Source organism: Convolutriloba macropyga, chromosome 4, assembly GCF_964194025.1.
Source record: "Convolutriloba macropyga chromosome 4, txConMacr16.3, whole genome shotgun sequence".
In the NCBI taxonomy this organism is placed as follows: domain Eukaryota; kingdom Metazoa; phylum Xenacoelomorpha; order Acoela; family Convolutidae; genus Convolutriloba; species Convolutriloba macropyga.
This window is the reverse complement of record NC_134471.1, coordinates 50,044,513-50,069,816: the sequence shown is the minus strand read 5'-3', so window position 1 is coordinate 50,069,816 and position 25,304 is coordinate 50,044,513. Positions and strand designations below refer to the sequence as shown.

Sequence of the window (25,304 nt, the reverse complement as noted above, 5' to 3'; positions counted from 1 at the left end):
TGTATTGTACATACTCTGGTTGTTAAGGTAATGAGGACCGATAACTGATATACAACTGGTTAATTTGTAGTTTCAATAAATAAAACACGAAAAAAAAACAAAAATAATTATTATAAAATTAAATTTAATTTCATTACGTTCAGACTCCAATTTTGTTAAAACCAGCAATTTCATTCCGAGGACTACAAAACGGCAAACCTGCAGGCTGCAATAAAAATTCGGGCAAAATGCGAGCCAAACAAAGGGCAAAAAATGACCAATATAGAGAAAAATATGTGTTAAAAAACATTGAAAAAAAGCATTCGAAATTTTAAAAAGCTTCGTTGCCCCTTAAACTAAAAGAATTCGAAGAACAAAAATTTTGAAAAGCGTAAAAAAAATCAGCGAAAAATTATATAAAAAAAGTTGAAAACATAGAAAATCTTTAAAAATATCGAAAATTTTTGTAAAAATAGCAAAAATTTTAAGCAATCATTGACGATATCCAGACCATTAAATTAATTTCTGAGCTGCTATAAACTTTTTTGTAATCCCATTTTAAGCCTGAAAATATTTAAATTTTCAAAGGCCCATAAAAATTAGTAAAATGGGAAAAGTAAAATAAATGTCTAAAAAACTGAAATAAAATTTAAATTGTATCAAAACATTTCAAAAAATTGTGACATTAGAATGTTGAAGACATTTTCATTTCACCAAGCAACTAGGCAGTAAATTTTTATCAGTTCCTAGAGGATATTTCTTGGCACTGGTGTTAGACAAACAAACAAAAGGACAAAAATTTTCAATAAACTTGTAAAAAGTGATAGTTTTATCAAAAAATTGTCAAAATCCATCATACTAAAATGCTAAAAGACATTCCGTTGCTACAATAAACTATAGAATAACCTAATAGCATAACTGACAAACTCTAGAGCAGATTCCCAGGCTCAGAAGACATGAGAAATTCAAAAAATGACGAAAAAGTGTTTTAAAAAAGTTGGCTTGTTGATGTTTGCAGTACCAAAATCAATAGCTCAGATGAGGTCAAGAAATAATTATTTCATGCAAAAGACAAATATCAAATTTGATTGTTCAAATTTTGTACCGATAAAAAACAATAAAAAAACTCTAAAACTGGCAAAAAAAAGTTTGGGAAAAATTGAAAAAAAATGCAAAAATTAGCATAATTTTGCGTGTCTATGTTTGCAGCACCAAAAAATGTAGCCACAGAAAGGTTATAATTAGTCATTATGTCTGGCAGAAGACCGTTACAAATTTTGACATAAGTCAATTCGAGACTGGTCAAACAAAAAACAAATGATGAAAAAACAAGAAAGACAGCATCATTTTGCGCTCAAAATTCTAAAAAAAGGCAGTTTAACCTTTAACTAAGACCTTACCAGCAGCTGCAACACTCTCAAAAACTGAACAACTACCATAGCCAGCTGAGGTCTTCCATTACAGCTGAATGCCCGCCGAGCTTTACTTGTTTATCCCGTTTCAGAAACCTCAAACCCATGGAAAAAGGTGTGAAAACGTCTGGACAAGTTCTGACACAATTCAAAGAAATTTTGTTGATCAAGCAAAAAACCGGCGCTAAAACTAACAATGAATGGCACCTGAAAAACCACTCAGAAATAAAATTCAATCAAACGAATGAAAAAAAAATAGCAAAAATTAAAGTCAAACAGCCAAATATGAACAAATAAATACGCAAATTAGAAAGCGAATTTTTGTTCAAAGACCGTTTTCTTTCTCCATCACTTCACGCTGCAAAGCCACTAGGTTTTTCGCTCCACCTGCTGTTTCGTCGTGACCAAGATCACTTCTCCAATTTGACATAAAAATTCTTGAAAATGAGTGTACAGATCTTAAAAAAGAAAGAGCCCAAATACAATTAAATTTTTCCAATTGTAAGAAACAGAGCACAAAAAAAATCCAATTTTTTTAGATTTTGAAAAAATAGGAGCGCTATAATAGCCGGTTGAGAAGATGTGGGCGGCTATTAATACTTTATATTGTTTTATATAAGCCCATATTCTAGTCAAGCAAATTTTCGCAATTGCAATGACTCTGAATTTCATATTCCAAGACCTAAACACAACAGGTAAGTAAACTCACCCAGGTCTAGGTCCCAGGCCGAAAGTGGTCATGTCGAGATCGTGACAGGCAGAACATACCTATGTCCAGACATTCCCAGACAAAAACCACTATGGCCAGACATTAATGCAATCCAAACTTTTCGTGCGTTCTTCGTGCATTCGTTTCGGTCTGGACATATCGACTTTCAGTATGTGACCTGCAACTTGTCATAACCTGTTCAAACAGGTTTTAATTAAGTCTTATCACACGAATTTCATCTCCCAACAAGGAGAATTACTTATCTTACAATTACTTACTTACTTATCTATAAAATGTTACAAAAATCTTTTGTTTAATTTCTCTCCATTCTGTAATATATTTAAAAATATTTTCTTTTGCTTAATATATTTATGTTAAGTAGTGCAACTTTTTGGAAGTTCTTAATAGGATTTTGTTCGAAATTCATTCAGATTTTTCGTGAGACCTTTTGGAAATCTTAACTCCGATGTATGTAATAAGGAATGTAAGAGAACTATGTACTCGACTGTGGCGACGGTGTCGTCAAACCAACCCACCCATGAATCCAGAACGGTCATAAAAATGCACACTGGGGGCAAGGAGAGCAATGTTTTGCATAATTTACGTATCTGGTTCTCTTCACTTTACCTCTCCCAAAAAATACTTTTTACCTTTTTGTATTCCGAGAAACTCACTAAAAATTAGTATCTTAAATTGTTATTTTAAACGGTTTTTCATTGATTTAAACAACTTAAAATCCAAAGAATCTACATTAGAATGCAGCTATATGAGTTTGTCTCAAACTTTGAAAACATCAACAGTGATTTTTTTCTCTTTTTTCTTTTTTTCAATGAGGCTTTCATTTGGGATGCTTTTTTGATCATTTGAAGTAAAAATTACTCATATATATGAAATTTTTTAGCGAGCGGTTTTGACTTTTTTAGTCTCTGATTTTTTGAATGATTGAACGAAATCAGCTGAATAATTGCTGCTGATGTATCCGGCTATTTTTTAGTACTCTCGGATTAACTGGTGGCTTTCAAAATTTAATTACCGACTTTTCTGTCACTTTTAGTTGCAGTTTTTTACTCACAATTTTATCCATTTACAATCAGAGATTAGAACGCACCACTTCTCAGGTCTTGATTTTTCGGTCCAGACTTTCTTGCAAAGGTTTCTTTAAAAGGTTTCTTTTAGTATTCAAAAATCTTTGCCGCCATTAGACATGATCCACCTTGTTCAACTTCTATAGTGCACAAACTTCGGATTTATAATATTTTAATTTTTTAATAATAGTGTTTTTTTAAAGAATTTTCAAATTCAGAATAAATTTTAATTAAGTGCTAATGTGTTACGGCTTTTTTGTGATAATTTGTTGATGGCCTACTGTAAAGGTGGAACTTAAAGTACATTAAGTTGAGTTCTTCATCCAATACTTTGAATGTACAGCGAAATAAAAATTAAACTTAAAGAACTTTTTGCAAATTTAACGATCACGAAAAAATTTCTGGCAAATCATTCTGGACGGTCAGAGGGTGGATTAATGTGGATCTCTTTCCAGATAATTTTTTTATATTGATCATGTTTGGCTTTCCGGATACATTGAAAAGGGATACATACTTGCATTGAGCATTGAAATCTCAATTTTTTCAAGTTACCCTTTGTAAATCCTTTTCCAACAATATTTTCCCGTTCATTCGTTTTACCCATTTTTCAAAGTCACACTGACATAGACGAATTTACAACGCTTGATTTCACCCAAATGCTACCGCTCAATTAAATAATCCACAGTGCTAGAGCGCTTTCAACGTCACTCATTTTTATATTCGTTGCTCTCTTTTTAGAGAAAATATATACATGACAATTGAAATGACAGTCAGCGATTTGTCATTAACAAAATTGAATGAGTAAGTTCGTCTGAGAACAATAAATTGGTCAGGGCAATTTTTGCTAAGGGCATTTATTGGCTGTTGGAATATTCCGGTCTGGTGATTGCAAGATCAGGTCACAAAAATCGTTTTACTTGAAGTGTTAATTACTTTTTTAAGTCGAGCGAAAAAGTAATTTTACAGATTCAAAATATGAATCTCAATTTGCACTTATTCAAAAGCAATCAAGCCAAAAACCTCTTAATAAAATTGAACTGACTGAAGCTTTAGAACCAGATATTTTGTTTTTGTTGAGTTGAGATATGTTTGATAATAGCCAATCTTAACATTAAAGCCAGTGGGTTGCTTTTCAGTTCATGAACTTGGACAATGGGTTTAATAAAATGATTCCATGGCATATTGTTATATTGAAATTATTGATATTGAACTAATTTATTTATAACTACCATGTCTCCTGTGTTTTGATCTCTACATCAAAGGCTGAATGTTACGACAAGCGAAACGCTCAATGTCTTCGCATGCTTAATATCTCATCAGATCTCGAACTCGGTGAACATATAAAAGTGTCACAGACAAAATGAAGCCAGACAAAACCACACTAACGATAAAGAAACGCCCATGAAATATCAGATCCTGAAAAAGAGTCTAAAAACATTCCGAGACAAAATGATCTTAAAAGAGAAAAACTGTTTTCTTACAAGAAAGAATCTTTTTTTTAAAAAAAATCATCCTCGAATTTTACTGTAAAATGCTAGTGCTGTTGAAATCCCAGACAAATGTGACCTCAAACATTATCCATTCCAACCGCACAGTAAGGTTTCACGTGCGGAAGAATAAAGAATATGGAAACAGGCCTACACAAAAACGCCGCTAAAATGTTCATAACGGATTTAATCCAATGTTTATATTCACACAGATAAATATCTAGGCAGGCATCAACTTTTTGTTTTAATTAATAAACAATAAGTTAAGTTTGTATGGCAACGTCAAACAAAAAATTTTCAGCTTTTTTGCAAATTTCCGATATCAAAAAAAAATCAAATTTAACATTAAAAAACAAATTAAACAAAACAGACCATCGCCGACGAACGAATTCTTCTCCAGTGACAGGCGAGGGTTTGTCTTCGTTGCAGATAGTTTACTCATAGTGAGGTAAACGTCAGAGATCAGTGATCAAAACAGGGAGGAGGGAAAATCAGGGGTCTGAAATCGCTCTTCAAACCATGAGTATCTGCATCCTCAAGCGTTTCTCAGCAGGTTCAGGGAACCGAGCAGTTAGATCTTATTGAAACTCTCGGAAAGCTGCTCAAGGATTTGACAGTCCCAAATTTTACCAGTTTCGCCAATTTTTTCCGTTCATTTTGACGAAAAATCTAATCAATCAAGAGAACGAGAAAATGTTCCAAAAAACTGTCAAGATTAATTTTCCCTAGAACATGTCGTACAATACTTGAACCAACTCGATGGTTTTTGCGGTCTAAACTTGTAACTAACCGTACCTGAATTCGAAACGTCAATAGAAGAGAAGAAACAAACACTTTTTTTCAAAATGCAGGCACAATTTTCAGCAAGGGGGTGGGTGTGAGTGCTGGTTGGTGGATGGGGGCAGGTGGCAGTAGTTAAGTGGGGTATAGTCAAGGTTTTCGGATAGGCGGGGGATTAGTAGTAGTGTGGGGGTTAAATAGGTGTGTGTTAGGTTCAGGGTGTTAGGTAGATTCATGGGGTGTAGGTAGCTGCGTGGGTGTAGTGGGGGAGATGGAGTAAAATAGGTGCGTTGGGGTAGATAAATTTAGTAAGGATAAAATAGGTGGGAAGTTTATATTTTGGATAAGGTTGAACATTTATGGGAACAAAAAAAAACATTTCAATTTGAAAATTTACCAGCAGTTTCTATTTATCATACATGTTACAGTACTAGCACTACATTTATAGCTACTGTTAAAGTTCAGTGTTCGAGAACAGAAGTCCACAATCAAAAACAGAATTCAAGGTTGGAAAAGAACGAAATCTAAGTTCAAGCCATAAATAAAAATACTTCATCTAAAAAGAACGGTAGCATAACAATACAACTCTTCTATTCTGAAAAAGGCACAAACGTCGGAAATAATTGCTTCAAGAGCAAGTGAAAAATATACAAATTTCAGCAAAATTAAATATGATCAAAAAGCACCGACATACTAAACCAACATGCTACAAAAAAGTTTTTCAAATGACAGGCTTAAATTTAAATCTTACTTTACTACTCGTAGCAGAAAAAATTATGTTTTTACATCTTTTGCATCTCTTTTTTAAATGTTAATTGTGATCATGCAAGAGAAATTCATATTTCAAAAAAATTTCCAGTTCCTTCACAGACATAAAGCAATTACGATATATAGTAGTCCTCTAACATTATTCAATACTCTGCCGGTATAACTAACAAAAAATAATTTGCGACCAAAAAGTTTTTTGTAATAGCAACGCATATTTTGAGCAAATGAAGCACTCATGAGCGTGAGTCTCTGTGTGTGAGCGTCTGTTGAATCTAAACACACACACACATACACAAACACAAACACACACACACACACAAACACACACACACACAAACACAAGCACACACACAAACACACACACACACACAAACGCACACACACACACACACACACACACACAAACACACACACATACAAACAAACACACACACACAAACACACACACACAAACACACACACACACACACACAAACACACACACACACACACACACAAACACACACACACGTGCGCGCGCGTATACACGCAAATCGCATGTTCATATATTGATCGCAATGTACGTAACGGTATGTGTAATTGACGTCAACAAAAAATGAGCAGAAGAAAAATATCAGCATTTGTTTCCTTTTGAAATAAGATAATCGGAAACGTTTTTTCACTTACTGGTTAAATTTTTACAGACTTTTTACCACTAATTGTTTTATTCCATTATACAGAAGATTTGATCTGACACAAACGTCTTAATTGAATAAAAATGCCACTGGCAAGAACTTCTACCCCAAAATTTGAGAGTACGTTCAAACCTATAAAAAAATTGATCCCCAGTACTGTTAAATTAACAAAATAGGGGCTCTAAATTCTCGCCCCACAAAGCTGAGTGTGCATAATACAAAGACTTGTCTAATTAACTTGAATAACTGTCAACTTACGGTAGTCACTCCAATAGCTGCTCTGGCTGGTGTAGCATGAGGATTGATCCAAAACGTAATCCAGGACAACCCAACCAAGAAAACAGCCGGGAGAAACAACTGATAAACATAAACTGCGTAAAGCCTTTTAAAGTAAATTTGGCCTTCTAATATTGTATACGTATAGGGATCGTAAAACGCATCGTACGTAGTTTGGTTAGTCTTGTTAAGAAGCATTGAAAAACCTGTATATTCAATATCGTGATATTCTCTTGGGAAAACTATACTTTTCCCTGATGCCCAGTGTAAGTTTATTTTATCATTCGAGTAACCGTAACTTGATAGTACAATACTACAATACATAGTGTCAAAAGGATACATAAAAGCGTTTGGAATACAAGGCAAGGTTACTGTCACTTTTTGGTCAAATAAAACAGTTCGATTTTCGATAATCATATACTGACTTGTTCTAGAATAATCCGTATGGCGGGATAATAAGAAATAAACATCGGGCGTCCACGCATAATCTCGACTGTCAGCGCCCGAAATGTAAATGTCGTTTGTTTCTCGTTCGTCACGCCAAATAAACTCGACGTAAAAATCAATCGTCGCGTCAATTCCAATTTCACGAACGCTTTCAAACACGAGTTTAACCGAGACGTCAACAGGAAGATTGTGATTGTTTGGAAGTGTATTGTGACGCAATATTCGGCTCCTTATATGGTCAATATGGGCCGATTCCTTGAAGTCTTGAAGCCATTGGGAAAGGGAATCGGCTTCGTTCGTATGATGTGTTTGTTGTTCTGATTTTGCGTAAATAGATAGAAGCGATAGGACTAAACTACTTGTAAGAATATAAAACTTTATAATTGACTTTTTAAAGTCAAAGTTACAGTAAATTGTCATTTCTGACAAATCAAAATGTCGATGAACAGTTGAATATAAATTTGAATTGAATAATTAAGCAGTAAAACTGAAGCAAATTCTGATTAAACCTATTTTTTTCAATTTTTAATAAATATTTTCTGCATTTAATAATCTGCTTTTAATCTCAAGAAATATATATGGAAAGCTTGGTCAACATAATGCGTGGTCGTTTCTGAGGTAAAATGTGATAAATTGATCAATAATTTTTAATATGGCCTAACAAAGGCGATATTTAACAAAAATGAACAAAAAACAATTATATGTCTCGTAATTGCTCATTCTAGCTTCCAGAAACAAAATATAAAGACTAATAGATTGTGATGGAAAGCTATGTTTTCCGTCTATTGAAATTTTTTGAAAAACCAAGTACACAATTGTTCCTGATCAAAAATATTTGACACAATGGCAAAAAGTGGCGAAATTTAATTGTTATTTTTAGATATGACGATTTCTATGTATTATTTAAAATATGACATATCCCAGCAAAACTATGTATTTCACAATGCGGCGGAGGTGATTTTATTACGGTTATAACTTGTTAGCCTTTCGTGATAACTAAATCCCCCAATGAAATAAACAACAACAATAGTTGGTCTTTCTGCTTTCACCACGAGGTACACAATAAATAAGCTTTCTAAATCTGCGAGAAGCAAAGAGGTGAATTAAAATTTGTAACTTCGGATTAACTGATAAAAATAATTATAACAATTATAACCAATAATAAACTGGCAACTGGCACAAACAAAGCTTGAGCTTTACGAACAGCTTAGAGGTTTAATTTTTTGTTTGGCTGCGTAGCGAGCGTAAAAGGATGCAAAAGAATTTAGCTTCTTTTTTTGATGTGTTGGTGTTTTATTGCCCTTGTGGCTAAAAATGTTGGGATTGGTTGTAAAAGTTGAGGGAATAATAAATAATAAAAATAACTAGTCAGTTCTTTAATCTTCGGGAGGTTCCGTTAAGACTTGATCTAAACAAAAATTGTCAGTTTAGCACTATTGTAAACAACTTGAACGGACGTTTACAAAATTTCTGCTCGATTTAGCGTAAAATAAGTTCGCAAAAAGCAAATCAAAACCACATCAAGAAAATTCAACTTTAAACAACGGAAACAATTCTTTGTTCATAAAAGTCTTTGTTCAAACAATGGGGAGCAAAAATTTCACATTTTAAAAAATGAAGTGGAAATTTCCGTCACTTAACAAAATGAACAAATTGATATTCACAGTTGAATTTCTACAACGACCGGAAATGACATCAGTGAATTACAAATTCGCGCGCGTATTTGAAATTTACGAATTTGATATTTTCAACATTTCTCCTATATGACGCAACTATCAGGTCTTAAAAGTGCTTACGGTAATCTCGATCGGACACTAGTCTATACAGTTTGAATTCGCTACATTCGTAAAACGATGCAGCCTAAGTATAGTTCGTTACGTAAGTGACGAAAGAAATTTTCGAGAACTTTGCAAGCATCCACATTCAGCTTTTAAATTCAAGTATACACAATGGTACCAAAAAGCTACGTACACCTAAAGGTTTTTAAAAGGCATTACAAACACCAAATAATATAACATTTTGAGCTCATATTTGTTCTCTAATAACGCTTCATTACACTTTAGCATTTCTAACGTCAAGCAGACGGTTTGTATAGTTTTCGAACCCGTTTCACACAACTTCTGCGTCAATTTGGTTCCAAATTTCATACCCTTTTTATTCCAAATTTTCCCAAAAAAACTGTCTGTTTTCGCAATCGCTGCTTCAAAATTGCTCATACATTTTCAATAGTATTCAGATCTGGACTGTATGTTGGCTATTCCAATACCTTCTATTCCTTCTCCTGGAAAAATTGCCTATAATCTTTTTAATTTATGCACAGGAGCATTATCTTGTTGAGGAATAATGTCCAGAAAATTCATTTTTTCAAAATTTCCAAATAACCGGCAGCATTTAGCTTGTTTGGACACTTAAAAAGGATTTTCCGTCCATCTGTTCGTACTTTTCGAATTCACCTAACCGTACCTCTGGAAATTGTATGGTAGCAAGAGAAACCGTTATGAGTCACTCTAGTGCGCTCCAGTGAAGTTTTGGGATCTTTCAAAAAATCGCTGGTTAACTTTTTTCGGATTTTTTGCCGCTTTACCAAAATTCATGCTTATGAAACACGAATCATGCTTTAAAAGCAGAAATCACGCTGTACGTAGCTGTTTGGTACCATAGTGTATATTACCGATACCGAATTCCCATTCAACATCAGTAATGGGCAAGCATGATTGCAATGTGTATACATATCCCTGTACTGGACAATAGGCTAAAAATATGTCTTTCAATTCCGTTAAGTCATAGCGAACAATACAAGCATTTAATGGAACAGAAAAAACCTTGAATTGGAATTCCATAGGTTTGTGTTTTGACGGAATCTAGATGGCGAATGAGCAGTGGCTTGATAATAAGTTGAGTCTAAAGTATCAAGTTGTGCCTGAACTTCACCAATTGGCTTACACTAGTTAAAATTGAACTTGGTAGTCTGATGACCTGTAAAAATAAACACAGCAAAAACAGTTGAGAGAATTTTGATTTAGCTGAGAAAGTTAGAACAGACTTCCATTTTCTGAATATCTGCAACTGGATTGAACATATTTCTCGGGTATCATTTCAAAATAATTAAACGTTGTCCAATAAAAACCGGATAATCCATATTTTTAAACTGTTCTAGCCAATCATATTCGGTTCGAATTGATTTTAACCACAAAGCGTTTGCCACCTAGTGGTCTCATTTGGTGCAATTTTTAAAAATGGGAAAAATTTTTTGAAGTAAGGTTAATTAATACATAAAATGGAGTCTCCTGCTTAATTCTCAGTTCAGCATTTCGTTTCAAAAAGCATAAGTATACCTTCACAGTAACTCGGGACAATACGGGATTGTTTTCATGTAAGATCTTATAAAATTCTCGCAAAAGATTGTTATTTTATAAGATTTTGCAAATTTCTTACAAAAAGGTGGTTATCTTGAAAATTTGAAATTATGAAAGGCTACCATTTATAGAATTCTTGCAAACTCGTTCCAGTTGAGCCGCACTCCAGCGGTTCGTCTGTGCATACTATTCTTCATTTATGGCATAAAAATTTAGAAAAAGGGTTGCGCGTGTATGAGTGAATTCTCATGCATTTATCTATGTGAAAATCAACATCCAAGGTAACAACCTCAAATTATTTTTCCTGTATACAAAATTGCCATTATTTACTTTAGGTTAGATTTCCAAAATTAATGCTTCTAAAAATAAAAAATAATAATAAATAAACTGTGTTTTGATTGTCATTATAGGCATTTCACAGTATTTTTCTCAACAAGAGGTTGAATTGAAAGTTTTCAGAGCGGATTTGTCATATGACACCCTATCTGGAGGAAAAATAAAGCAATTATGTGCTGACTTTCTGTTTGCTTTTGGATACTTGCGTAACTGTCACAAAACTGTGTGCAGTTTTGGGTTTTAAGTTTTACACAATTTAAAAAACCATTTTACACTGCTTTTGCGCTTTAAAACCAATTTACACCGCAAAATCTTGTAAGGCGATGCATACTCGTGTAAGAATCGGACGTACTCTTACATGATCTTGCAAGATAAGAGTTTACAACCAGAGTTTACTAGGGAATTCACTGCGACTCTATAAATATGAGAAAAGTGAGAGCCAAAAAGTCATTTGAAACACGCAAATATGAAAGCTTTCTAAATGAAATTAACAGCATATAATTTTTGGTCTCAAAAACGATATTTGAGAATAATTTTCGTGTTTAGAATGTAAAATTTTTTTTGAAAATTCAAATAAAAACTAGAAACAACTATAAGTATCTTAATTGTGCACTATAGAATTGAATTTAATTTTCCCATGAAAAATTTTCAAGGAGCAACAAAATATTCGTGAGATTTTGGATAGTAAAAATCAGCAAAAATTTCAGCCAAAGACTCTAAAATGTATTTTTGCACACTTGTGATGGATACTTGTGTAATAGTCTAATTTAAGGAGAACGTATTTCGGTTAGAAGTTTAAAAAAATAACCACAAATGACGGTGGGTATGAAATAAATAGATCAACATAGTTTATTAGATGAAAATATATTCAGAAACAACCTGGCGTCAGAGCAGAACTATAGCTATAGCCAGCAATTAGTTGAAAGACACAACAAATAGTTTTTGTCACAGTACATTCTGAAAATGGAACCTGGTTTCGAAAATTGAAGCAATGTTATTACATTACAAAATAACGGTCAAAAAACTTGATATTCAATTTCTTTACATTTTGCTGCAAAAAACAGTTTTCACAGTTGTGGTCTGTCTGTTTGATCTTTTGTAAAAAAAACGAAAAGTCTGCAGTAGACATCATAGCAAGATGAAGACAGTAGTGTAGGGTCCTTTTCAGCAATCATTATTACGCGGTTGACGTCTGAAAACGTAAATTCCGATAAATTTCCCCTTTTTGGGAAACAAGTGGCAATTTTTCGGCTTTTCTTCAATTCACAACCGTTTTTCTCAATTAAATAGAGTTGCAGAAAACGAGGGAAAAAATTCTATCAAAACTGGCATTTTGCAACAACGACATATGTAATCTTGTTTTACAATTTTGAGCAGGTAATTAGCCTAAATTTTCATTATCTTGTGCCAGTGTTATAAGTAATTTCAAAACTGATAAATTGTCTTCTCAATTCATATTAAGTATCGAGAAGGACAATTTCTATAAATTCATTTAAAAATTTTCCACAGCTCTAATCTTAAAATATGGGTCACGAAGATACGTTGCAAAATCGAATATATATAATCGGAACATCTGACCTTGCCCGCGTAGTGATCAAAAAAATTGCTGAAAAAGATACATGGCGATTGGTGTACCCATAAGTTAATATTGTTACACGAGCTGAAGACATCTTAAACGAGCTTAAAAGTTGTTTAAAAAATAAATAGCGGAACGAAAAAAAAATTCTAGAGAATTCAAAATGTATAAAAAAAACTGTGCATTTTAGATTGCAAACGTCAGAAAAAATGTGCGCCAAAAGCATCCCATTAATGCTTTAATCTAACCATTGAACAATACAATAACGACTGTCAATTTTTAATAAATTATGATATAGAATGAATTAGTCAATTAAACAAATAAAATCAATAAAGTCTTTACTTGTAACAAAATTTTAGTAATCGGAACTTTTATGCAAACTAAAATGTTAATGAGTTAAGAGAGGAAAAAGTTTCTCGAAACAGAAACAACTTTAAATAAACGTAGAAAAACCTCCTTAGTTTCAACAAAGGTTTTGAAAATTTTAAGTTGTACTTGAGATTCAGAATCAATCGTAATTAGAGAACTAGCTATCATTTTGCTAGAATGCCGAGAGCTCACAGTTTTTTCCAACTTATCAAAGTTGATTCGATCATCTACACAATTCTATTAATTGAAAGGCGATTCTGTGGCCCATTATAATCAATATTCAGAACGAAAGGTAATAATCATTGTACGCAAAAATGTAATGAATAAATTTTTTATAATTGTGCTTTTGGTTCTCAATCCAGTAAAATTGGAATCAATTAATTAATTTTTAAGGTTCCTATATGAAAATAGAAATCGTCATCGAGAAAATTCTTGCATGATGTAATGAAAATAAATTCTTGTCAACATAGCGTCATTTTTGAAATTACAAAACCATAATAGTTTGCCACTATACTAAAACTTAACCGAAATTCGCCTAACCGAACGACTCATGTAATCTTCTAAAAGTATCCTAATAATGTAGGTTTAATCCACGGACATGAAATGCTTATTCAAAGTAGCATAAAATTCAACGCATATTCCTGATGATACAAGTTCAACTTGAAAAGAAAATTCGAAACGAAGGCATGATTCGTTAAGTGCCGGAATCGATTGTTAATGACCTGAATAATTGGCAACAATAAGACCAAGTTTTTATTATTATGTCAGTAAGCGCAGGTAATTATCGAATTGTTTTCCCCACTGAGTAACACATGACCTAAAATTCCGGAAAACTAAAAAGCATCCGAAGTGGATGATGAATGAAAACATGCATCAATAATTATTTGAACAGGAGTAGAATTTATTAAAGAATTGAAGAAAATAATCCTGGCTAGAAAAAATTCGTTTAGGTAACTGAAAACTAAACTTCTCGAACATAACCATAGAATATTTACATACTGTTTTGTGTGTTAATCAACTCTCTGATTACAGGTCTACAAAAAATATGTAACCAAACTCAATTAAAAAGATTTAAAAGCATTTCGAAAAAAATATATGCGAAACTTATATTTAAGATAATTAAACATACATACATACATGCAAGAATCACTTATACACTAATATTTAAAAATCACTCTCAAACATTCCATATTTTTGTATCGACTTCGAGTTCCTTTTCATTTAACAGCTCTTACATAACGCTTTGACGAACTAATTGAACCTTATTTCTGTACATTGAAAAGCAAACTTGTTTCCCTGTCAGCAATTTGGAACTTAAATTTGGGTTAATTTGACACAAGACAAGAACACCTAGGGCGCTTTGAATGTCCTCGAAGGACAAACATAATTATTACCCCTTCTCCAATTAACACCCAAAACCTAAACAAACACGCTTGGATACCTGGAGACTACATTTCTGCACAAATGAACCCAGTGAACCGGTCAGTCATGAGAACACTTTCGGTTTAAGACTGTGAGTTGAACGAAAATATGAAACCTGCAGTTTTTAAGCACCTGCAAATTTTAAACAATGCTCTGAGTGGAAACAAATACTACTCAAGAAAACTAATTTACTGAAAGTTGAACATAAAGCTGGATTGCCTATCGTCAAGTATAGAACGTGCTGATATTGATTTTTTTAAAAAAATATTAAAAAATCAACAAAAACAGGAATGTAAAAAATCTATCGGTAACATAAAATTTAGAATCGGATACGAAAGATCTCATAAAACAACAGAAAACCATCAACTTGTAATCACTTCGAACCTTTTTTTAATAGAAAAAGAACAATTAATGAAGCCTGCTTCATAAAAAAATATTTAACGAAATAGATTAAATTCAATTATTCCCCTAACGTACATGGTTAGTGATCAAGGTGAAGGAAAAAAATGATTTGGTGTATGTATAATTGCAGCACAACTGCATAAGTTATAGACACCAGATTTCCGACAGATTTTATTTTGCGAACAGTACTGCAGTTTATATTTATATGGCTTTTTTGCGTTCAAAACTTTTACGTGGTATTACCATTGCGTCGGTGATTGGCATGGAGGTGGTTGGTTGAAAAAGATGGTATAAAAATAGAGCAACCTCACACAGCTTTCGGGGAAACAATGTTGTAGAAATTAATTTTTAACATATGCTAGTTTTTTTTCGAATAATACACAAATAAAGCAAGTAGACACCAAGTCGGTATGTAATCGAAAGGAAGCAACAGCCCTTCGGAACATACAACTAGCTGAAACTCTTAAAGCAAAACTCTGAAACTTATGATTGTTTCAAATTTAGTGACTACTGTCTTACGATTATGCTTTCCAAAATCTTGTCTATATTTCGACCTCAGTAATGAGCGGAATCAAATCTTGCAAGTATCTTGCAGAAAGATTCAGAACTTGCAAGATCCTTTCAAGAATCTTTTCATGATATAAATCCCTGCCAAAAATAAAACAGGATACGCATGTTTCAAAAGAAACCTTTGAAGCAGATTACTGCTAATAAAGCAAAGTGCAAAACCGAAATCAAATATTCAAAAACTTTTCAAAATCTCAGCATATATAAATGCAATAAAACCAAATTGTAGCAAAAAGTTTGTCGAGAATAATGAACGCCAACTGCTGACAATGAAAACCAAATGAGATCTATTTATACCATCGGTTCCACTCAACCGTAGTCAGATCACTCTGCACTACAATTGTGACACCATGTAAAATTTTAGGACGCAGAAAACAAGCCATATGAAAATACAATACTGTTCGCGAATGAGCGAACAATAAAATAGTTGATTTTTCTCATGTAATTCAAATCAAATAGGAAAAATCAGCTGGAGAAAAAATTTATTGCAGAACGTAAAGATTAAAAAAAGGACCAATCCGTTGTTGCGCAGCTCTGCAGATAAAAAATAGCTTCTGAGAAGATATCGACCCCAATAAAACCTTTAAAACTTCGATATTTTTCATATAACAGCTCTTGCATATCGCTTTGACGAACTAATAGAACCTTAATGCTGTACATTGAAAAGCAAACGTAATTCTCTGCCAGACATTTGCTGCAAATCGGCACCTAAATTTGTTTTATTTAAATTGACATAAGACAAGAACACCTAGGGCGCTTAAAACAAACAAGCTTGGGTAACTGGAGAATACATTTCTGCACAAATGAACCAAGTGAACCGGTCAGTTATGCAAAAATTTTCGGTTTAAGGCTCTGACTTGAACAAAAACTTGTTATAAAAATTAAATATAACAAAAAATCTTCGCCGAAATAGATGAGTTTCAATTATTTCCCTAACAAACACAAATGGTTCATGGTTAGCGATCAATGGGACGTATAAAATTGAATTGGTGTCAGCGTAATTGCAACATAACAATATCATTTATATATAGACACCAGATTTCCGACAGATTTCTTTTTCCAAACAGTACTGAAGTTTATATTTATATGGCTTTTTTGAGTTCAAAAGTTTTATGTGGTATTACCATTGCAGCGGTGATTGGCATGGATGCGGTTCATTGAATGAGATGGTAAAAAGAGAGCGCAACCTCACATAGCTTTACTGGGAAACAATTCTCGTGTGATAAAAATTAATTATTTATATATGCTAATTTCTTTCGAAAAATACAACAAAAATTAATGGACTCCTAGTCACTATGTTATCGAAAGGAATCAACCGCCCCTCAAAAAATACAGCATAGCTGAAACTCTTTAAGCAAAACTCTAAAATTTATGATTGTTTCAAATTAAGGAGTTTCTACTCTTTTACGATTACAATCTCATTAAAATCGTGTCCATATTTCATCCTAAGTGATAAGCGGATTCAAATCTTCCAAGAGTCATGCAGAAAGATTCAAAACTTGCTACTTCTTTTCATGAATTATGCAAGATAAAAATCCCTGCAAAAAATTAAAACAGGGTACTACAAAGTGCAAAACCGAAATCAAGGGAAAAAAGTTTAGTTCGGATTTAAAATCTTGTCAAAATCTCTGCATATATCAATGCAATAAAAACCAATTTTAGCAAAAAGATTGCTGACAATGAAAACCAATTGTGATCTCTTTATGCCATCGGTTCAAATCAACCATAGACAAACCACTCTCCTCTAGAATGGTGACACCACGTAAAATTTTTTTACGCAAAAAACAAGCCATATGGAAAGGCAATGTTGTTCGTGAATGAGCGAGCAACAAAATTGTTGACTTTTGTCATATAGTTCATAGCAAATAGGAAAAATCAGCTGGCGAAAAAATTGACTGCAGAACGTAAAGATTAAACAAAACGAACCAATAAGTTGTTGCGCAGCTCAACAGATAAAAATAGCTGCTGAGAGGACATCGACTACAATAAATACTTTGAAACTTGTCAATTTGTTCGCCTTCAAATTACACTATTGATTGGCAATCATCTAAATCTACACCAGTTGTTATTTTTGAGAAAAAGGTTCTTTTCAAAAGCAGCTAAGTTGTTTCAACAACAGCGAAACGACCTGGTACTCGAGTTACATAAAATTGCTGGACTTGCTGCAATGTGAAAGATAAATTTAGAAAATGAATTTCAAATGAGTTCACCATATAAAGACCGTGTTTTAACACCGTATACAAAGTACAATTTGACGGTTTTCTATTTTCTTTTCCGATTAGTTGCATTCTAGGTAGGAATTTTATTTTGAAACAGAAATTCTCAAAGTCCGCATTTCTGCTCCTTCTGTAATAAATTGGAGGAAACATTGAACTTTTAAAATTTTTCTGAAAAAATTGGCGTCGACTCAAACAACTTTTTCGAACAAATCAAAATCACATGCTCTTTTTTTCAATAAATGTTCCATCTGTGTTTGCATTTTTAGTGCAATGGAAACAATTTCTCACACCTGACACAAACGTCACTGGCAATTGTAGTTATTACTCTGTTCAGAGTGTTCTTTTCCTCAATTTTCATGCTAAAGTCCAGCAAATCTGATCGTTTGTTTTTTTCATCATTTTGAATAATATTGTTTTGGAGTTTTTATATAACGATTATATTTGAACTAATTTTCACATCTTGCTAAATATATTAAATTTTCGTGCAATAATTGACTTGGTCATAAATTGCATCTATTTTATTTCTTGATTTGTATTCGCTTCATTTTAAGTTACATTAATTGTCAATTGGAACATATTTGTTGAATTGAGCTCATTTTGCAAAATAGGGGGATCTTTTCAACAATTGCCCCCCCCTTTGGTACCTAGTAGAGAATCGCCTCCCCTTCTGTGCTATACTTTACCACAATATTAGTTGGCCTACAGTTTAGATAGCCGAAAAATGTTTCAGCGCAATTGCGGACCGCTGTTCACGGCCATGCCTCTCACGCACTGTGGGATGTAATCCGGAAATCGCGGGTCGGTTATCGCGGCAAAGCCGCGACGCGCGCGAAGCGCGCCCACCGACCCGCCAGTCGAAAATTCTTTTCGCTTTGTATTCCAATTCGGCTAATTGCCCTAGCATGGCGCATTTTATTCTATCCAGTTTAACACAGTATGAGCATACACGGATAATTATTACTCGTCTCTGATTGGTTAATAAATCACTCGCTTAAATTCTATTCAAGAATAGCCCCCCCTTGCAAAAGGGGGGCAATTGTTGAAAAGATCCAAATAGGGTTAGTTTGCTTTTTTTGTTTATTTTATAAGTGGGTAACTTATAAGTGGATAAATTGGTAAATTCTGATGCAACATCTTCAGAACGTAACAAAGAAATATCTTAATAGCAGTTAGTTTGTTCACAATAAAATGATAATTATGGTAGACACACACCTGGCCTTAAAATTCTTTTCAATCAATGCAAGAAAAAACAACCAAATGCAAAAATGTTCCGAAACTCTGGTGGCGGTATACATGTTTAAACATATACTGTCAAAGCTAAGTAAGTTTATACCTAAACATACATTAACAATATGCATTTATTAAAAGCTAGCACAGCTATAGTTTGAAAGTATTACGTATTGCAACAAAAATTTGTTGCATATAAAGTAAGCATCAATAAAAAATTTCTGTATTATATAATTTTTGGTGTTATCGGCTACAATAAGAAATTATTCCAAAAATGTCATTAATCTACGTAGACACTCTTGTTTCAATGAAATGCAAATATCGCTCTGGCAAAAACTTTAGGTTTGGGGGCGGCTAAATTAACGGCTATATAAGGCTGGTGTGCTAGCCGAAAAGGTCCCACCATTGTTTACTCTTGTTCAATGTCCTGCAAATTCTTGCTATGATAAACTTGACATTAAATAATGTTTTCTGCAACTCATCCTTTTATGTTTCGATTGAACGTACAGGGCTTTCTGGACATTTCATGAAACACTAACATTTTAGAATTTCGTAAAATAATTTTGTCTTGCAACGCATTATCAGAAGATCTCGCCATCATTTATCAGCTATTTATAAGTTTTCCAATTATATGAATGAAGAGTATCAAGTTTTTTCACTGAGCGGTACTGAAAACTGTTGTTTGGTCTGTGTTGTGTAATGCTTGAAATCGCAAAGCTGAAATTGATTACCTGCGTTTCAATCGTTGAAGATATTCACACAAGGTTGGAATAAATCTGTTGCAAAATAATGCAGAATATACAAATGTTCGACAGCTAGTGTACAACAATTTTCTGGAAAATCTGGACGCCATGAATCAATAAAGACACATATTTTTATTCAAGACTAATCAATATATGTGGAAACTAAGATTTTGCACAACACGAAAAATTATAATAACTTAAATAAAAATAGGTAGGTTCTGTAAAAACAAAAAAGGCCGTTTAAACGCTATATATATTCTTATGATTTATTCATACAAATTCTGCAATTTTTTCTCAATAGACGCATGGCCGTATTCAAAAAACGTGTTTGTTAAAGGAAAGGAACGTAAAAAGAAAATCTAAAATGTGCCTTTAATCAGGTTTTGATTAATCCGCCCATTTTCAAACACAAGGAAATGATAAAATAGTTCACTAGATAAACTGTAAGTAAATTATTACCAATTTAGAACCTCTTTCAAAGCAAGTAGCGAGTGATTTAGTTGTTTTTGAATCTGCTTAAGTCAACTTTTATGATCTGCAAGTATTTGGAATGTGGGAAAATTTGGAAAGGTGGGATTTAGTATCCCATAGTGTGATCAGCTTATGGAAAAATAAATGGAAAGATAACGGGAGAAATTTAGATTACGGGAACGGCCTTCTCTTGTTTCGCCCTGAATTGGGTTTGATCTTTGAAAATAAGGCAGACGTCAGCCTACTGTGAGAATGATTCTCAGATAGGGCGAAACTGTTTTTCAAATCTGTTTTTGTCTAACAAAGTTGCTAACAAAGTGTCGGATCAATTCTTTTGAAGTAATGTTGTAAATTGAGACTTAATTATTCTATATTTGAGCATAATTAAGGATTGACGTTCGATGTGAATTCCGGTCTAAGGAAAAAGAGTATCTGTTGTATGACGGGAAAAGGATGCTTATCCTTTGGCAACCTCTACCTTTTTCACAATAACAAATGGTTAATGTTCACTAAATGCAGTGAATGGCTGTCTAGTTGAAAGCGTATTGATCTTTTGTTAAACAGAAGCTCTTCAAACAAGACATTTAAAGATGAAAAAGCTGCTGATATTCAGCAAAACAGAATTGTGCAAAATAAGTTAAAGAAATTCGGTGTCTGATAAAGAATTTGGATGTACTTTTTTTCTTGAATACATTTACTCAAATTTGTCACTGTTTTCCATGACTGCTCTTAACAACGTGTCAATAGACAAAAATGAGAGGAAGATCAGTTTGTAAATAATTGAACAAAAAACCGTCGCATTACTAACTGCAGATCAACATGACGGTTTGTGAATTATCTTTTATAGATATGATAGCCCTTAAGAAAATTTGGTTTCTAATTCGAATCTCAAATAATTATTATAGCAATTCGGGAAATCAGTTTAATGCTAAATGAATAGCTGTCGCTGTTTCCCACAAAGTCCCGAAATGTTTGATATGAGGCAAAATTTATATGTTTTGTGGTGTAATACGGGTTGAAGTTTTCGTTCAAAATGACCTTTAAAAATAAGCTTCCATACAATTTCTGACAATAAAAATACACAGACACACCATTTTCAGAAATTTACCCAGGCAGACCATATGACATAGCAACCGGACAATGATTTGCTAAAAAAAATTTTGTGAGTTCTTGTGCCTACTCAGAAGTTCGTATGAAAAGATCCGTCGAGGACAAAATGGGATAAGATCCAGATTTTAGCTCGTGCATATTATGAAAACAGACTGTAAAATTTCGGATCCAAACGCCAACCGCTTAACCGCTTATATTGGTCTTTTGTTTTTTTGTGCTCAAAGTCTTTTGTCAAGGTCTTTTGTTTCAAGACCTATCAAGGTCTTGTTTTTTTTGTTCTCAAAGCGTCAATCATACTGTAAAGGGCAAAACTTTTTAGAAAACAAATCTCAAAAGCGGCCTCACAATGTCTATCGGGCTACCCGATTTTCTTCTGACTAAAACGGCTATTATCAACCCTTAGTTTAAACATAATTTTTAAGCAATAAAATCTGCCTTCAGTCAAATTTTGTGTTCTCAAAATATCAGTGAAAAAATTTTAGTGCGTGAAAGTTAGTCTTTTATCAGATTTATCGAAAAAGTATAAAAGTTTTCAAAAGAATTAGTTTATAAAAAAAGATGGTATCAGGAAAACGCCATAAAAATTTATTCTAAATAAAGCCTGATTAAAAAAAAAACGATTTTTTATGATTCTGGCATTCAAGACCTCTGACAGATTTTCATGTTAAAAATATTCTTTTGGATCACAGAACTTACATATTGTAGTCTATACGAATATGTTTCTGAATTGACGCATTTAGAAACAAACCAGGCACTTGGACATCCATATTTGAGTAAATCACAACTAATTTGAAAAAAAAAAACTACAGATTGAAAGAAATTGATTAATACGAAATACGATTATTTAATAGTAGGACAACTGAAAAGCTATTAGATAAATCAGAAAAAAAAATCCGCTCAGAAAAATTGATACATCATATTAAAAATGTTATAAAAACAATCTAAAAATAAAAAAGTGCAAAATTGCAGCTTTTGCTATGATTCACTTAGAAGAAGCATTTAGATTTAAAACTGTTATTAAAAACAACAAGAAACTGGGGAATTTTTCTCAGCTAACATTCATAGAAAAAGTTCAGCACCCTTGAGCAGTGCCGTTTTTTTGTTCAGAAATAACGATAATGTAATTCTTATGGACACGAACTTATTCCACGATCTCCAAACTTGCTTTGATGTTTTTTGTTTATCTTTCTTCTCAAAGCGTCAATCATACTGTAAAAGGCAAAAATTTGTTCGAAGACAAATTGGTAACCTTGCTATTTTTTCTTTGTTTGAATGACAGGCCAAAACTTTGTTTATCCAGAAATAATTTAATTGTTTTCCTTTCAAGGAAAAAATGACATTCTTTATTTCTTGATATGAAATCATGACTGTTACTGGTTTGATTTGCAAAAGATTTAGTTGTTTTTTCGTTAATTTCAATGATTTTCTAATGTGCTGTGCAAAATTTATTTCTTGGGAACCATAACGTTAACTTATATAAAACTTATCTAACATTGGTTCTCAGCAAAAAAAAACTGAGATAAAGAAGTAGTTAACTTGAAAAAGAAGTTTCAGTATCTTAACATTTTAATTTTGGCAACGTTCTAGAGATAAAAGATACATAATGAAAAAAATGATTTGTGAATTTAAGCCAAATATCCCATTCGGAAATGCCCTATATTCAGGAACACGGTTATGATAGTTTTGTCATAAACTGGAACGCCATCATGATTTTTGTAATACCAAATCACTTTTAGAATATTATATTGTATTAATCTCATTGTCAGCACAATCATCTTTATCCAACAATGAACTACGTTTCCGCAAATGTAAAGGCGCTTGCATGCTCCGCTATCAACACCTTTTGTTCCCAATGAATCCAATAATAAAATAAAATCCCGTACTGTTACCAAATCTTTAAATCTCTTTGAGATAGTTTTCAACTTAATAATAGTCTGTGGCAAGTTCCTAATGTTCGAATTGTCTAAGTAAAAATGCAATTTAGATTGAATTTTGAATATGAGGTAAAACTCATTAAATTATCTTCCTACTCGGAAGATAATATATAATATAAGATAATCTTTTGCAAATCAAACCAGTAACAGTCATGATTTCATATAAAGAAATAAAGAATGTCATATAATATCTATACATTCAGTATTTCCGATTCAATGAAAAAGTTGCAACATTGTTCACTTTCTGATAATTCCTCTGGCTGGCTTTAAAACTTTACTTCTAAAAAATGTTTCTGCAGATTAAATATCTGCAAATGAAACAGAACCAAAACACTGTTAGCAGTTTTGAAGACTAATAAACTGGAAAAGCGCAGGCAAACTAAGTGACTTTCAAATAACCATAACCGATTAAGGCACTGTATTAATCAAGCAGGGATTAATTGTCGGTTTGAATCAGGAGTAGTTGAGCTCTTGAATATTCCACCAAATTTTTCGATTAATCATTTTATCATTTTTAAAAAATCTATTTAGAGCTTGAAAATCCATCCAAACATTAAGAGTCATTTTTGCGTTAGTGTGAAAACTTTGATCAAACAGACAAGCGCATATATCTCTAAAATCACCGCATAAATTACCGTAAAATGAGCAGTAAAAACATAACTTACGAGTTACGAGGTCCAAAACAACAAGCAGTAACTTATCATGGAATTTATGATTGAAAAGTTTATTACCTGTTGAACAAATTGCAAACTGTCGAGGTGAGCCTTTCAAAAATTAACAGACCGTATTTCAGTTCACAGTGATCTAATATATAGCCAATTCAATAAAAGTCAGATTGAACTGAAAAGTTGGTGGAAATATGCTTTTAAAAGTTTTGTGGGCTAGTTTTATTGTGGTCAAATTTAGACAATAAATGGAATTTAAGCTGGTCAAAACTTTGTTCTAAATCATAACCTGACTTATCAATTTCTTTTGATCTCAGCGAGTAAACACAAAACACACGACGTGGGTGAGTTTTCCCGCTAGGAAAGGAAAAGTTTGAAATGGGTACTGACAAATTTATTTGTTCACACTGAGCCGTCCAGGTAGGGTTCCAGGCTTTTGATTAACAGCTGACAGCAAGTTTGGGAAAGGGAGCGAATTCGGGTTCTGGGATTTGTTTGCAACGGTTAGTGAACTTTCAGCCAAGTAAAGATTATGATATATCTTATCTTATAGGGAAAGTGATTAAGAACATTTTGGATAGTACCATTTTCATTATTTTTTATGTTCATTTGCGTGGTACCATTCAGTCACGAACCATATAAAATATGTTACGGGTTCTGTTTTAATAAATGACAAGCTCTCATTACTTTTAAATTGATTAATTGTCTTGACAAAATGGCCATTAATGCTTTTTTAATGATAGGAAAAAGCGGTCTAAAAAGCTAGAAAAGTGCTAAGAAAAATGCATGAACAAATTTGTCATGAATTCAAGGAAGACAAATGTTGTCTTAGGTTTCATTTCAAAGACTCATAATTCTTTAGACTCAGAAAAAAAGACTCATAGAAAAACCATAAATCTTTAGCACTGAGTACAAAGCATTTTTTCGCAAAAACGCTGTTTCAAGCTTTTGAATATGGTAACGAAATTTCACAAAGTGCATATGTGATTGTTCTGACCCACTTTAGTTGGGGAGGAATTTTATACTCAAATGAGTTTTTTTGTTCAGTCGATTTTCGCCGACCGATCGATATATTGATCGAACAGGATTGTGAGTGGTATCATTAGAAAGCGTGTCAAGCCTAGAATTTGAAATTAAAAAGATATTTTGAATTTCGCTTTTTCCAAAGAGTTAGGAAGGTAAAAAGAATTGTGAAAGTCCGCCTAACTTCTGTTGTTTTGTTCACTTTTTTCATAAATTTTGCTTGAATTTTGATCATTTTTTCTAAAATGTGCTTAAAATGTTAACAAT

The 25,304-nt window shown here is 32.9% G+C and overlaps 1 protein-coding gene across 11 annotated transcripts in view; it reads right to left on the bottom strand.

Moving 5' to 3' along the window:
* The window catches only part of LOC142337728 (gamma-aminobutyric acid receptor subunit pi-like), a 107,765-nt gene that overhangs the window by 23,611 nt on the left and 58,850 nt on the right, over positions 1-25,304 (bottom strand). For 6 of the 11 annotated variants that reach the window (XM_075387197.1, XM_075387194.1, XM_075387195.1 and 3 more), the window contains one exon: positions 7,153-9,025. In XM_075387197.1, the coding sequence (XP_075243312.1) occupies positions 7,153-8,037 (885 nt within the window). In that variant the 5' untranslated portion in view covers positions 8,038-9,025. Of the gene's footprint in view, positions 1-2,100; positions 2,255-7,152; positions 9,026-10,439; positions 10,806-14,489; positions 14,756-19,822; positions 19,929-24,080; positions 24,852-25,304 lie in introns of those variants that run through there. The other 5 variants (XM_075387192.1, XM_075387191.1, XM_075387198.1 and 2 more) reach the window with 5 other exon arrangements.